This window comes from Achroia grisella, unplaced genomic scaffold, assembly GCF_030625045.1.
Source record: "Achroia grisella isolate CSIRO2021 unplaced genomic scaffold, CSIRO_AGI_Agris_v1 utg862, whole genome shotgun sequence".
In the NCBI taxonomy this organism is placed as follows: Eukaryota; Metazoa; Arthropoda; class Insecta; order Lepidoptera; family Pyralidae; genus Achroia; species Achroia grisella.
In genome coordinates this window covers 48469-64113 of record NW_026713046.1, presented here as the reverse complement: position 1 = coordinate 64113, position 15645 = coordinate 48469, and the positions used below count along the sequence as shown (strand labels likewise).

Genomic DNA, 15645 nt, shown 5'->3' with positions numbered 1-15645 from the left:
GCCCCGCCCCCCGCCGACGACGACGAGCCCATGCTGCGCGACGACCGCCACTACGTGTAGCGCCGACCGGACCCCGCGACCCCCCGACCCCCCAGGTGCGACCCCCACTGTGCGGCCCGCCGCCCCGCCCCCCGCCGACGACGACGAGCCCATGCTGCGCGACGACCGCCACTACGTGTAGCGCCGACCGGACCCCGCGACCCCCCGACCCCCCAGGTGCGACCCCCACTGTGCGGCCCGCCGCCCCGCCCCCGCCGACGACGACGAGCCCATGCTGCGCGACGACCGCCACTACGTGTAGCGCCGACCGGACCCCGCGACCCCCCGACCCCCCAGGTGCGACCCCCACTGTGCGGCCCGCCGCCCCGCCCCCCGCCGACGACGACGAGCCCATGCTGCGCGACGACCGCCACTACGTGTAGCGCCGACCGGACCCCGCGACCCCCCGACCCCCCAGGTGCGACCCCCACTGTGCGGCCCGCCGCCCCGCCCCCCGCCGACGACGACGAGCCCATGCTGCGCGACGACCGCCACTACGTGTAGCGCCGACCGGACCCCGCGACCCCCCGACCCCCCAGGTGCGACCCCCACTGTGCGGCCCGCCGCCCCGCCCCCGCCGACGACGACGAGCCCATGCTGCGCGACGACCGCCACTACGTGTAGCGCCGACCGGACCCCGCGACCCCCCGACCCCCCAGGTGCGACCCCCACTGTGCGGCCCGCCGCCCCGCCCCCCGCCGACGACGACGAGCCCATGCTGCGCGACGACCGCCACTACGTGTAGCGCCGACCGGACCCCGCGACCCCCCGACCCCCCAGGTGCGACCCCCACTGTGCGGCCCGCCGCCCCGCCCCCCGCCGACGACAACGAGCCCATGCTGCGCGACGACCGCCACTACGTGTAGCGCCGACCGGACCCCGCGACCCCCCGACCCCCCAGGTGCGACCCCCACTGTGCGGCCCGCCGCCCCGCCCCCCGCCGACGACGACGAGCCCATGCTGCGCGACGACCGCCACTACGCGTAGCGCCGACCGGACCCCGCGATCCTCCCTAAAAATCCTTCTACCACCAACCCTTATTTTTTAATTGCGATATTAGTATTTAAATGTATATGGCATAACAATGTTTGTCGAGCACAGCTATTATGTATATATATATATATGTAAGCTATGTTATTGTAAAGTTTCATCAAAAGCCGATTACTAGTTTTTGCGTGAAAGAGTGACAAACATCCATTCATATTTACAAACTATTATATATGTATCTGGTTTATAATATTAATAAGATATCTCGCGCACAGGACAGGTTTGTTAAGTACAGAGATGGATGACACGTTTTAATATTATTTTAATTTGAACCGATTTCAGCGAGGAGCGACTGATGCTGGCCACCGGCCGCCAGTCCCCGCCCGGGAGAGAAGGCGGGCCGCCGCGGTCTCGGGACATATTTTCAAGCATCAATGGAGAAACGACTGCGGTTTCCTCACAATGCTTACTACGATTCTATGGACTTGATATCGATTACCAATAGATATATCTTTCAATTTTAAAAACAGTAGTGCGTATTGTGTACGGTTAATATTCACCGGCAGTGTACAGGAACGGGCGAACGAGCGGGCACCCCCCCGCGCTAACTGTTTACGCACCAGTGGAGGATAACACTAGTAATAGTGACTAAATTATCAGGAATTTATCACGGTGGTTTCCAATGGGAATCGCATGGAGATCGACCTGACATGATACGAGTACATAGCTATCGGTGGGGTAACTAGTCCATTACTACTGACCCCACCCCCCCGTAGCGGATAGTTGGTGGTCGGGCCGGTGCATCGGACCCGCACGTGGCCGCGTGGTTGCGACTGAGTGAGTGCACGTGGCGGCGCGGCCTCGCCTGCACTCACATTGAGCGTTGCCTTAAATTATATGAAAGCATGTGCGTGTATGCGATGTGTGTGCATGCGTGCGTGCTTGCGTGTGCGTGTGGCTCTGTATTGCATAAATATACTCGTATTGTTTGTGATTCGCACCGTGGTTGCGTGTCGTTCTATTCGTGATGCGGAGCAGCCTGCCCGCTGCCGCTTCCGGTTCCTTATTCGTTGTAAATGTGATACTTAATACTCCGCCGAGTAAGCTATACTTCCTTTTACTGACACAGGGGCCACCCTCGTCTTTCATTCTAGTTTTATTTACGATATATATTTGTCGATAATTAGCATAATACGTGTCAGTGCAATATTGTAGATACTCTGCTAGAGTACAGTCGATTGAGTCAATTTGAATTGATGATATTATTTTGTTTACTCATTGCCGTAATATTTCGAGCTAAGCTTGTGTAAATATGCTTCAAAGATTTTCTATTTTCATGTAGCAGTGTCGGCGAGTGAAGCCGTCGGTGGTGGACGCGTGGGGCGTCGCACACGCCACGTGCGCTCCCTCCGAGTCGTAACTCGGTGCAGAAATAAACTCGAACAGCATCATTCGTGTTGCGTATTGTAGTCGTAGTAGCGACCCGTGTAGCTCGGGTTGTAATTACGTCTTTGAAATGGTGCATTATTAATTGCAAAAATGTTGATCTATGTTTCTTAAATAAGATTTAATGGCAATCGCGTTAGAGAATCGAGCGCCAGATGAAACGAATATTATCCGAGAGTGCAGTCCATCGCCGGAGGTGGCGTGCGAGTGTTACTAGAGTTATGAAAGTGAAGGAAACCAGAGACATGTGAGGACAGATGGAAATATCGGTCGGTCCGTTCTCTCTGGCACGGTTCTCACAGAGCGAGGCGGTGGAATGATAGTGTCCACACTCGTATGGAACATAGATCGTCTATGTTATCATGTGAATTCATATTTTAGACCAGTAGACCCGGCCGGCCACGCGTTGCTGTAGCTAAGGTGCTGGAATAAAATAATGTTGCGACTATAAATTGAGATGTAAGCTATCCTATCTTTCAAGTTTGATCAAATTGCACACAATGTGGAAATCAAATTTGCAATCGGTTCAGTAATTTATGAGTCCATCGCGGACAAACAACGTGACACGTAACTTTTATATATAAAGATTTTCACATCGGTCGCAGTCGTCGTCGGCAGGTGTACACGCGAACTGTTTGTTGCATAATAACAATATTAGTTGTAATACTTATTTATTATATACAACACACGTGCGTAGATTGTACGTTAACGATACAAAGTGAACAAATATATCGTCATAATATCATAAAGGTGTTTCATGACAACCGCTTCGGAAACATTTTAGTCTTAATAAATAGTACCTGACCTCGGGGAAGCGAGGGAAGACAGTCCCGCCGCTCGGAGCTGACAAGAGAGACACCTTCGCTTCTGCCGTATCCTATTTATTGCTTAATTTTACTTTTAGTGTACGTGCGATCGGACGATAGTTTTGTCTCAAAATCTATTTACTAAGCTTTGTGGAGTGCATTACGGTGGCGTGGGACGATCACGACGCAATGTAGACCCAGTGAGTGGTGGTACGTAGTAAACGAGACCACGTGAGCGCACTAGCGCACCAGTGTACGCACCGCGTACTCGTATACAGTGCACATCGTACAGTGCGGCCGGACAACTTGAGATCGCTGTCACAACACGCTCATGAAATACGAACGATGTGCCAAGTATTTGCTTTAGCGTATTGTGCAGTGGCAACTACGGTTATGAACGATGCTACGAGAGCGGGCGAGCCACGTGTCTCGGTGTTACGACGTCTCGTCTCGTCTCATCTCGTCTCGCCGCGCTGTATACAGAGTACGCGGCAGACACTCCCCCCCCCCTCCCCCCGCGCAGCCTGCGATGTATGTGTACGTACTCGTTGATATTATTCCTAACTCGTAGAACTTACAGTAGATTGTGTCAAACAGTATTATGTGAACGTACATTGTATAGATAGGCGATGTGTCGTGCAACAAATTAAAAACTACTTTTAGAAATGAGATACATTTGCAAAAAAGACATTAAACTATTATAGCACGAGATAATGTAAATATTTAACAAATAGAATAATTGTATGAAAATATTCCAGATATTTTATTCGTAATTCACATTCATGGTAGGTGTTGTCTGTGAACTTAACACAGGTTCTTCTCTGTTCTTCCTTTGACAAAGTACATCTGTGAGCATGTTACATTATTATATTAATAAACATAGATAATTATTATCGATACGATTATTCTTAAATGCTGCTTCGTTTTAGATTTTGTTTATGGTTGTGGTAATATTGTACTTTAAACTTTGTTTATATAATTGTGTAGACGTAGTGTTTGAAGCGCTGATACTTATGTATGTGAATTGTATACACCCGACCAGAGTGTACATTATATATATAACGCTTTCAAGACTTCTAAATGTTAGTACGTCTATCTGCGCGGTGACAGAGTTATCACGTGTAGAGAGTGCCCCTAGGGGAACGAGTCATCGAGGCCAGAAAGAGATAGAAGCCTAGAGTACCGTGTGTGAGTGACAAGAATACGCGAGGGGACCTACAGGCCCCGTCGTGCGAGGTGGCATAGAGTTTTGCGAAAATCCCTGCCTCTGGCCAACAGTGGGGCGAATCTGACCCGTTGCGATAATGGGTTTATTATATATGTCTAAATTTTAAAATAGTTGTATATTAAACTATTTTCACGGCTGTTTCCAATAACCAAAATCGAGGCATGTTTACTGCGATCGTATTATGTATGAACTGTATATATTGTACCGGCGCCGCCGCGCCGCCGCTACTGCGAGCCTCCGGTCGCAGCTCACACTGGGCCCGTTTGTATAGTGAGATCAGTTGTGCCGTGGCTGCACAGTGCATACGGCCTGCCCCCTATGTATATAACAATATGTGTGTATATTACAGATGGTAGGTACATTATTGGTTTGAATGGATTCGAATTAAATTAGTAGTAATAATAATTATTCGTTCATTTGCTTAACAATGTTCAAACTTGACCGACGTAGAGTTTATTTAAAAACAACCACGCTTGAGAGTAGTTTCTGAATCATGAACATTTATTTAATCAATGTTCATGATTCAGTTTAATTAACTAAAAGACGATCGATTATTGTAAGCGCTGAAACACTAAGGAAGAAGCAATCCATACACTACATTTACTCGTAAATTAATTCAACAGCATTTTTCAAATCTATGAGATTTGATGAGATGTCTGCGTATATGTTTTGTCAAAGTATATGTAGTGTGGTGCGATCGAGAGGAGCGGGCCCCGGGGGCCCCGGGGGCCCCGTGCTGCGCCCCGGCCGTGTGCGCTGTGCACGCACGCACCAGTAGACGGACTGGTGGACTATCATATCCGCGGATGGCGGCGGTACTATTGTAAGAGCTTAATGAAATAATATCACTAAATTGTAAAATAACAATGTCTTATTATATTTATATTGGCTAGTGTAATGTATATGATTGTTTATGATGTGTATTATTGTAACTGCTGTTCTTCAATCAGTCAGTCTTGTCTAGTTCCGTATACGAACCGTTTGCGGAACTTGTATGGATACTATACTATACCTAGATAATATATGATATATATACCTAGATAATAATTGTAAAACGAAACCAAAATGCATTTGATTAATTGAATAAAGCATTATAAAGTCTTACAAATGTTTTATTTCTCTGATATCACCCTCCTGCACTGTCACTCACGTCCAGAGACATAGCTACCTAGGAGCTAGGCGGGGCAGTGCCCCGGGGTCCTCGCGCTCAGGGGGCCCTCGAACCCCTACCAAAAAATCTCGATCGAACTGAATTTTTGAAAATTTCTCCCATTTTCAAAATAAATATGACAGGCTGTAAACCGACTTTAATCATGGCAACTCAGTTGAGGGAAATTCAAAAGTTATACTTCGAAATTCCCCTAAATTCTTTCTGTGGGTTGGCAGTGTTGTCAATTTGACGAATAACAGTATTATTATGTGCGTTTTAATAAAACTGTACTGTAGGGCAGGTAATATAACATTTTTTGATTTGCCACAGGGCCTTGGTTACCTAACTAGGCCACTGCTCACGTCTAAATGTAACCGTCAGCCAGTAGGTTATCTAAAATAAGTGTGTTATGTCTAATTGTGAATATATTCGATTGAGACAAGAAACATCGTGTAGGAATACATACAAACAGTTTAAATGAATGAATGTGTTTTTCTTATTCACGCAAAAACCACTGCACTGCTTTTGATGAAAGTTTACTACAATATGGCTTAAATATCAGAATAACAGGCTACAATTGAAAGTGGGGTGTGGAAGGACTTGTTTCTTTTAAATATGTAATCTTTAAAAGAGAAAAAATGATAAAATATTTATAAGAAATTATTGATTAAAAAATGTTATTATACAATTTTAGAATACAAAAATGACATATTGAATTAAATATACAATTTTAATAATTAAATATATACAGTTTCAATTTATTAATTATTACTATTATTATTATTATTATTTGTAGGTGACTTAAAGTTCATATTTACAGATTAATACATTTTATATTTTATTAAAATATATTTACATATATAACTATAATAATATAAATATATATACATTTATACTCTTATTATATACATACACTATACTTATATACACATACAATCATTATAGTACAACATTAATTTAATTCATGAGCATACTCGAGCGAAACCCGTAGTATGCGGTTGGCCAGACTTTCTGTGATGTACTTACCTGAGAGTTGTCTAACAAGTTTTGTAACGCATCGCTTTGCTGCACCGTGCAGCGTCCGCTGCCGCTCGGTCATAGAGTCGCGATTATTCTGTATTAGGTTACACCCGTGTCGATTGTACGCTCATTTCAATTAAATAATTACGAGTTTATTGGGAGTATTTTTATCAATTACCCCAAAGTGGTGACCCCGAGAACACAAGACATTAAAATGAGCAGTGGCAGTGATTCGGGAGAATCCCAGAAACAAAATATAAATACAAAACGTCGACATAGTTTAAAGACGAGTAAATTTTATCCGCCCCAAGTGAGAATACCGCCATTCTGGGCCGAAAAACCAGCAATTTGGTTTGCGCAGGTGGAATGTCAATTTTTAGCATGCGGTATAACTGACGACGCGACCAAATTCTTCCACATTCTTGGTAATCTGGACAGGCAATACGCGTCGGAGGTAGAAGACATACTCGTCGGACCTCCAGACTACCAGCGTCTGAAAGCGGAGCTGATAAAACGACTGTCGGTTTCACGCGAGAATAAGGTGAAGCAGCTGTTGATGCACGAAGAACTTGGAAACCGTAAACCATCGCAGTTCCTTCGGCACTTGCAACATCTGGCTGGACCCCAGGTTCCTGAAGATTTTGTCAGGACGATTTGGTCTAGCAGACTACCTGCGGGAATGCAACCGATCATCGCGTCGCAGCCTACCCTATCCTTGGACGCCTTGGCTGAGCTCGCCGACCGTATTCAGGACATAGCACCAGTTTCACACCAGGTGGCAGCCGCTACAGCGCCTTCACCAATCGAGGAGTTAACCAAGCAGGTAGCCGCACTGACGAGACAAGTTAGTGCCCTTAGTGCTCACGCCCCGACCGAAGGATAGACGTCAAGGTGGTCAACGACACCGATCGACATCACGCAGATCAAACTCCAGTTACAGAAAGTTTCCAGTCTGTTGGTACCACAAACAATTCGGTACGCAGGCGAAGAAATGTATCAAGCCATGCGACTTCAAAACGGGAAACGACCTAGGCAGTCAGTGATGGCCGCGAATGATTGCCAGAGCTTCGTCGGCCGTCTGTTCATCACCGATTACGGATCCAATATGGAATTTTTGGTGGATACTGGAAGTGACGTTTGTGTTTATCCAATATCAGTGATTCGTGAACGTCGTGTTAAAACGGAATACAAACTCAGTGCTGCTAATGGTTCTGTTATCGATACCTACGGTTACATTCAGCTAAATTTGAATTTAGGGTTACGCCGCGATTTTCCTTGGCGATTCATTGTTGCCAATGTTACAAAGGCTATAATCGGAGTTGATTTTTTAAATCATTATAAACTCATTGTCGATATTGGGAACCGTAGACTTCTCGATAGTATAACTAACACCAGCACAGTAGCTAATGTTGCAAAACGTAACAGTTTAGTGTCTAGTGTTAAAGTATTGACTGGTATGACGAACGGTAGTTTCTGTAAGTATCTATCTATATTAGCTCAATACCCAGAAATTACACGCCCAGCTGGTACCCCGGGTTTCGTTAAACACCACACTAAACACCACATCCGTACCACACCAGGTCCCCCAGTTTCGTGCCAACCTCGCCGACTCGCCCCTGACAAACTTAAAATTGCCAAGCAGGAATTTAAGATAATGTTAGGTAATGGTACTGCACGTCCATCTGACAGTCCATGGGCCTCTCCTTTACACCTTGTATCTAAAAAAGACAACGGATGGCGTCCTTGCGGCGATTATAGGTTGCTCAACGCCAGAACTGTCCCTGATAAATATCCCATCCGCCACATTCACGACTTTTCCCATAACTTATCAGGGTGTAGGTACTTCTCAACCATAGATCTGGTAAAAGCATATAATCAGATCCCGGTGGCTGAAGAGGATATATCAAAAACCGCTATTACTACACCTTTCGGACTGTATGAATTTCCTTTCATGACATTTGGGTTGCGAAATGCAGGCCAAACTTTCCAGAGGTTTGTTGATGAGATGACCCGTGACCTAGAATTTTGTTATCCTTTTCTAGATGACTTCTTGATATTTTCTAGAACAGAAGAAGAACATGAAAAACACCTACACCAAATTCTAGCCCGAATGAGAGACTACGGAGTGCTAATAAATACTTCTAAATGCATTTTTGGTGCTAAAGAAGTAACATTTCTAGGTTACAGTATATCTGAAACAGGTACCAGGCCCCTGGAAGGTAAGGTACAGGCGATCTCTGACTTCCCCACGCCTAAGACTGTGAGAGAACTCAGGCGGTTTTTGGGTATGATCAATTATTACAGACGCTTCATACCAAATGCCGCCAAAATCCAAGCTCCTCTTAACGCTCTTCTTACAGGATCCATCAAAGCTTCGCATCCCATTGCCTTGAGGGGAGATTCATTACAAGCATTCACAGATTGCAAAAATAGTCTCTGCACGGCAACGCTGTTAGCACATCCTGACTCTCAGGCTAAGTTAGGACTAGTCACTGATGCATCTGACACTGCAATAGGTGGTGTTTTACAACAGCTAAAGAACGGACATTGGTAACCTCTAGCATTCTTCTCCCGCAAATTAAGCCCGTCACAAAGAAAATACTCTCCGTATGACCGGGAGCTCCTTGCTGTTTATGAGAGCATTAAGTACTTTCGCTATATGTTAGAGGCTACACACTTCACTGTTTATACTGACCATAAACCACTCTGTTATGCATTCCATCAGCGGAAAAGTAACTGCACACCCCGTCAGTATAGGCATCTCGACTTTATTTCGCAATTCACCAGCGATATCCAACATATCTCAGGGAAAGATAACGTCGTTGCAGATACTCTGTCCCGTGTTAGTGAATTGCAAAAACCAGTCGATTTTGAATTACTAGCTCAGGAACAGACAACAGATACTGAACTCGCGGAATGTCTCCAGGGCGATTCATCCCTTCGTCTTAGCAAAATGAATATACCTGGGAGTCGTGCCGAACTGTATTGTGATATCAGTACACCGACACCCAGGCCATTCGTCCCCAGAAACCTCCGTAGGCAAATCTTTGACTGTATGCATTCGCTGAGTCATCCAGGTGCCAATGCTACAGCCAAACTTATTGCTCAACGTTACGTCTGGCCCACCATGCGGAAAGAATGCCGTGAATGGGCTAAGGCATGTTTAGCCTGCCAGCGCACGAAGGTAACCCGGCACGTTTCATCTCCTTTAGGTACACACGACTTGCCTTCTGCTAGATTTAAATACGTCCATATAGACCTAGTCGGACCCCTACCTCTTTCCGGTATTTATAGGTACTGTTTGACAGCCGTCGATCGCTTCACGCGATGGCCGGAAGCTGTTCCTTTACCTGACATGACCGCAGAAACAGTGGCCAAAGCATTTATATCCAATTGGATAGCCCGATTCGGTTGCCCTACCGATATCGTTACAGACCAAGGTAGGCAATTTGAGTCGGCGCTGTTCCAACAGTTGGCCAGGTCCATTGGTTTTAAGCATCGTAGGACAACTGCTTATCATCCCCAGTGTAACGGTTTGGTTGAGCGTTTTCATCGACAACTGAAAGCCGCAATAACCTGCCACGCTGATCCAAACTGGACTGAATCGTTACCATTAGTACTCCTGGGCATAAGAAGTTCGTTTAAAGAAGACCTTAAGTCTTCATCAGCAGAACTGGTGTATGGTGAACCACTCAGACTACCGGGCGAATTCTTTGGTGACCAAGTCAGCAACTACACAACTGACATCACCGATTTCTCAGCTCGAATTAAATCGTTCGCAGATTCTATTCGTCCAGTTCCTACTCAGCACCATTCTACACTCAAAACATTCATTTTCAAGGACCTTGCCACATGTAGCCATGTATTCCTCAGGGAAGAGTCGTTACGCGGTGCACTCCAGTTTGCTTATAGTGGTCCATATGAAGTTCTTGAGCGTAACCCAAAATTTTATAAAATTCGTGTCCGAGGTAATAACGTGACAGTATCCATCGACCGTCTTAAACCGGCCTTTATACTGTCTGATATAACTCCTCCACAGAACATATCTCCTACAGAACCCACCCAATCTCATAACACAGCTCCAAATTTTACACGTACAACTAAATCAGGGAGACGTGTCAGGTTTCCAGATTTCTATCGTCCGTAGACACGGCCTCTGGGGGGGAGTGCTGTAGGTGACTTAAAGTTCATATTTACAGATTAATACATTTTATATTTTATTAAAATATATTTACATATATAACTATAATAATATAAATATATATACATTTATATTCTTATTATATACATACACTATACTTATATACACATACAATCATTATAGTACAACATTAATTTAATTCATGAGCATACTCGAGCGAAACCCGTAGTATGCGGTTGGCCAGACTTTCTGTGATGTACTTACCTGAGAGTTGTCTAACAAGTTTTGTAACGCATCGCTTTGCTGCACCGTGCAGCGTCCGCTGCCGCTCGGTCATAGAGTCGCGATTATTCTGTATTAGGTTACACCCGTGTCGATTGTACGCTCATTTCAATTAAATAATTACGAGTTTATTGGGAGTATTTTTATCAATTACCCCAAATTATTATTATTATATATTCAATACTATCAGTTTGGGTATTGAGAGTATATCAATTTTTAAAGTCATTTGACAATTACAATGAGAAACACGTCGCTCACGTCCACACGGCGAGAAGAGTCGAGTACCTAAATATATTAAGAGTCGCACTACACGTGATACTACATGTGATATTTTGTGTAAAAAATCAATTAATAATTAATACATTATTTTTAATAGCATAATAATGGACTAAATAAAAATAATTCTATATTTCGTTTTTTTTTACCTTGTTTCAAATTCAAAACATCTTTATTCATGCAGGTCTATTGTCATACTGTCTCATCTGATGACGAGACCTGACATCTCACTGAAAAAAAAAACTCAGCTCTTATTCTTTTCAAATAAATGTTGTACATGTCTACAGATTCGTTTAAATTCAGATTTGGGTGAATAGAGTGACCACCAGCTATGCTATTGCAAAAGCAAATAGTCTAATCAGTGTTCGTAATCTGAACAGACCAGTCCCCAGAAGCATCACCCGTTCACGAGTATGACGGTTTCTTTTGGTTCACTGGAATGAAAAAAATTGCCACCGCGCCACCGCGCCACTGACCGCCTTACATGTTGGGTTTTCCACATTGGGTTTACTCTTTGAACCCTGGCCTGGGCGTGATATGTTATTATCACTATAACATTACGTCGCGTGGCGCTGATAATGTCAACAAAGTTATACACAATCCGACCGACAGTTATGTTTATTTTTTACTAGCTGTACACGCGACTTCGTCCGCGTGGAATTTAACGTTAATTACAATAATAATAAATATACTAATAAACCATACAATAATAATAATAACTAAGGACGATTCACACAGCGCCATCTAGACCCAAGTTAACCTAGCTAAAGCTTGTGTTATGGGTACTAGACTACTGATACAATGATTTTTTTGGTAAATACATACATATTATACATATAAAACACCCAGACCGATACAAACAATCATACTCATGAATACAAATGTTTGTGCCGTGCGAGGAATCGAACCCGCGACCATCGGACGTAAAGCGGTGTGCCAGACCGCTAGACCACCAAAGTAGCCTAAGTTACATCAGCTACCTGCTAATAAAAGTCCCGTCAAAATCAGTCCAGCCATTTCCAGAAGTCTAGAGATTAGCCGGAACAAACAGACAGATACATAGACAAAAATTGTAAAAAAGTGTTATATCGGTGTATGTACCGTAGGTAGTGTATTTATATTCATAAGTATGTAGTAAAAACGTTTATTTCAATATTACAAACGGACACTCCAATTTTATTTATATGTATGGTGCTCCCGCCTGCGCTAACTGTTTACACTGTCAGGGCACCAGTGGAGCATGATAGGACGAGGGGCGGCCAAGTGAGTACGTATGTATGTACGTAGTAGTACGCACTCACGTGTCACCCAGGGCACCACGGGTCCACGGTCCGGGCACTAGGTACCTACTACACATTACATATACTCTCGTGACGGTCAATTTACAAAAGCGACGATTTTCATATACATTTATTTTTACTCTCTTTTATGAGACCAGAGACTTTCTTGTATGTATTTTCACCACGCGAAAATGGAAAGTTTATATAGGGACTGTGTCATTTTTAACTGAAGAGATTTGGAGGGAAACACAATATGAACGAATATGAAATATATATGAACATCTTCACTTTTGGAAAAATCACCCCCATCGGGAGACGGCGCGGCGGTGGAAACACTAGCGGAAAAATAAAAAATAAATGTCTGGTATGCTTCAAATTAAAGCAGTAATTCTTTAGTGTCGTTACTCAAATAGGACATTTTAGCCGCTTATGAATGTCATGTTTTATGTATTAATTTTTTTCTTCCTTCAGTTGAAATTTAATAATTGTTTTATTTTGTAGAAATGATAAATATTTGTAGGGTTAGGAAGATCATTACGATAAATTATCTTCTAAAAAGTTCATACCGATAGTTCCGATGGTCGCGGGGTCGATTCCTCGCACGGCACAAAAATTTGTACTGTATGTTAGTATCGGTCTGGGTGTTTCTATGTGTAATGGATATATATGTATTTACGAAAAAAAATATATCTATGTATTTATCAGTTATGTAGTACTCATAACTCAAGCTTTAGGTAGCTTAACTTGCCACTAGATGGCCCTGTGTGAACTGTCCTGACATTATTATTACATCATACATATACATTATACATATTATATATTATTGTAAAGTTTCATCAAAATCCGTTCAGTAGTTTTTACGTGAAAAACTAATAAACATCCGGACTGACAAACTTTCGCCTTTATAATATTAGCACAGATAACATAATATATTAGTAAGCTTAGTCGGGCCGCTAGTATGTCAGCAGCCCCCGCGGGCCTCACGGGCGGCGCGGCGGCGGCGCGGCGCCGGCGGCGGCGGGCGCTGTGTTGTTGTTTCAATACCATCGTACCTACCTACTGAATGAATTCATTAATTCCACAGATGTTCCAAGGTTAACTATTTCTGTTTCGTTGATTACATGTGTAGATGTTACACCGTGCGGGTATGTCCCCGCTACATACATATAAGTGTTGCCATATACTAGACTGCCAACCGTCCTGTTTTCCCAGGACAGGTCCAATTTTTTGAAATGACCTGGGAAGTCCTGAGTAAGCTCCTATCAATTCTCGAACCCTTTAAGAATATAATTATTTCAGTGGGTTCATTACTTTACTTTTGTAATGGTTATATCTATACAAATAATCAACATCGAAAACTGTGTAGTTGTAATTTCAAATTAACAGATTTTCATATGAAAGTAGATACAGTACTTACATAAAATAAATATATTTTGTCTGTCTGATCGTTCTTGCTGTTGTCTGAAACCATTGAACCGATTTTGGCGAGACTTTCCTGGCACATATTAGCTATCTGCGAGTGTAAACCCATATTACAACACGCGTTTCGCCTCTGAACGAGACATCATCAGCCATTGAAGAATAGAGTTCGGACATAGCTTGGCAGACGTTGACTCTTCGGCGACCAAGCCGTGACTATCAGTTTGGTAGAGATCGGTGATGAGAATTTGATCATTAAGAGAGAAGGTGTCAGTTCAGCACAGACATCATAATAGTTTCAGTAAACTCGCCTGCCTATTAATGAACTCATAATCATACATATTATCATTGTAATCACTGTATCATAGGGGGCATTACGTCTCGACTTCGTCTTCACTTCACTTCCACAAATACGTGGTAAAAATTCTCTAAATAACTCGATAACGGTAAGAAATATGAACGAATGTTTTAAATAAAAGTTGTAGAGAATAAAAATCTACACAAAACCGGTCACTTTCATGTTTTCATTATTCGCTGTTGTTTAGCCATTCAAATTAGATCAAAATTTACTTTTGAATATTATAATGTATTTGCGGACTTATCTTTTTATGTTGCGCCAAAACTGAACGCTTCATGTTTAATTTAAAATTTTAATGTATTACACGAGCGATGGCGATGGCGCGGGCTACGTGCTACGTGCTACGTGCAGCAGATGGAACATAGATGTCAGAAAGCGCACTTGAGGTGCATTCGTTTGAAATGGAGATGTAGAAGTAAGTTCAAATAAGAGTCTACACGATAGCAGGGTGACTGGCTGTGGTCATGGTAACACTGGCTGCGACGGCAGCCCACGCCGCCGCCCCGTGAACTCATGACGGGCCACACGAGTGACGCCGCGCCGGCGCATACTGGTGCTCATGTGCCTATATATAAAACAGCGGGCGCCGCTCCTCATCTGTTCCACGAGACCCACCTATGGTTCAGTCAGCTAGTCCATAAGCTCGCGGATCACGCTGGAACACATCCTATATACACCTGTACACAAGCGTTGTTAACGCTCCTTGGTGAGTACGAAGTTCTTGTACTTATATATGACTAGCTACTCGCCCCGGCTTCGCACGGGTGTACATGTATTATATATATAAACCTTCCTCTAGAATCACCCTACCTATTTAAAAAAACCGCTTCAAAATCCGTTGCGTAGTTTTGCAGATTTAAGCATACATAGGGACAGACAGCGACAGCGACTTTATTTAAAACTATATAATGATATAATTAAGACAAACCCTAAAAGTAATTAATTTGGCCATCTCTTTATTCGTTTACATTAACATCCGAATAGAAAAAATATGATATTTTATTAGCAGCAGTAAGTAACTGGTAATCATAATAATAAGTCGAATCATAGGAAAAAATTATAAAATATAGTAATATTTACAATGTTAGTATGCTATTTAGTTAATAGTACTTTTATTAGGTGCTAATTTTTTGACCAACTTTCCGGTGATGTAAACACACATATTAAACCAAACCAGGCAGGCGCCTCCGACCGGCCACGTTAATTTCAATCA

The 15645-nt window shown here is 43.5% G+C and overlaps 2 protein-coding genes across 2 annotated transcripts; one reads left to right on the top strand and one right to left on the bottom strand.

The window, feature by feature from the left end:
• Window positions 1-291: 291 nt before the first annotated feature.
• LOC131852808 (uncharacterized PE-PGRS family protein PE_PGRS46-like) lies at window positions 292-756 on the bottom strand. Its single transcript, XM_059203543.1, has one exon. The coding sequence runs from the start codon at window positions 754-756 to the stop codon at window positions 292-294; it is 465 nt and encodes a 154-aa protein (XP_059059526.1).
• Window positions 757-6890: 6134 nt separating this feature from the next.
• On the top strand, window positions 6891-7559 carry LOC131852807 (uncharacterized). The gene has a single exon (XM_059203542.1). The coding sequence runs from the start codon at window positions 6891-6893 to the stop codon at window positions 7557-7559; it is 669 nt and encodes a 222-aa protein (XP_059059525.1).
• Window positions 7560-15645: the final 8086 nt, after the last annotated feature.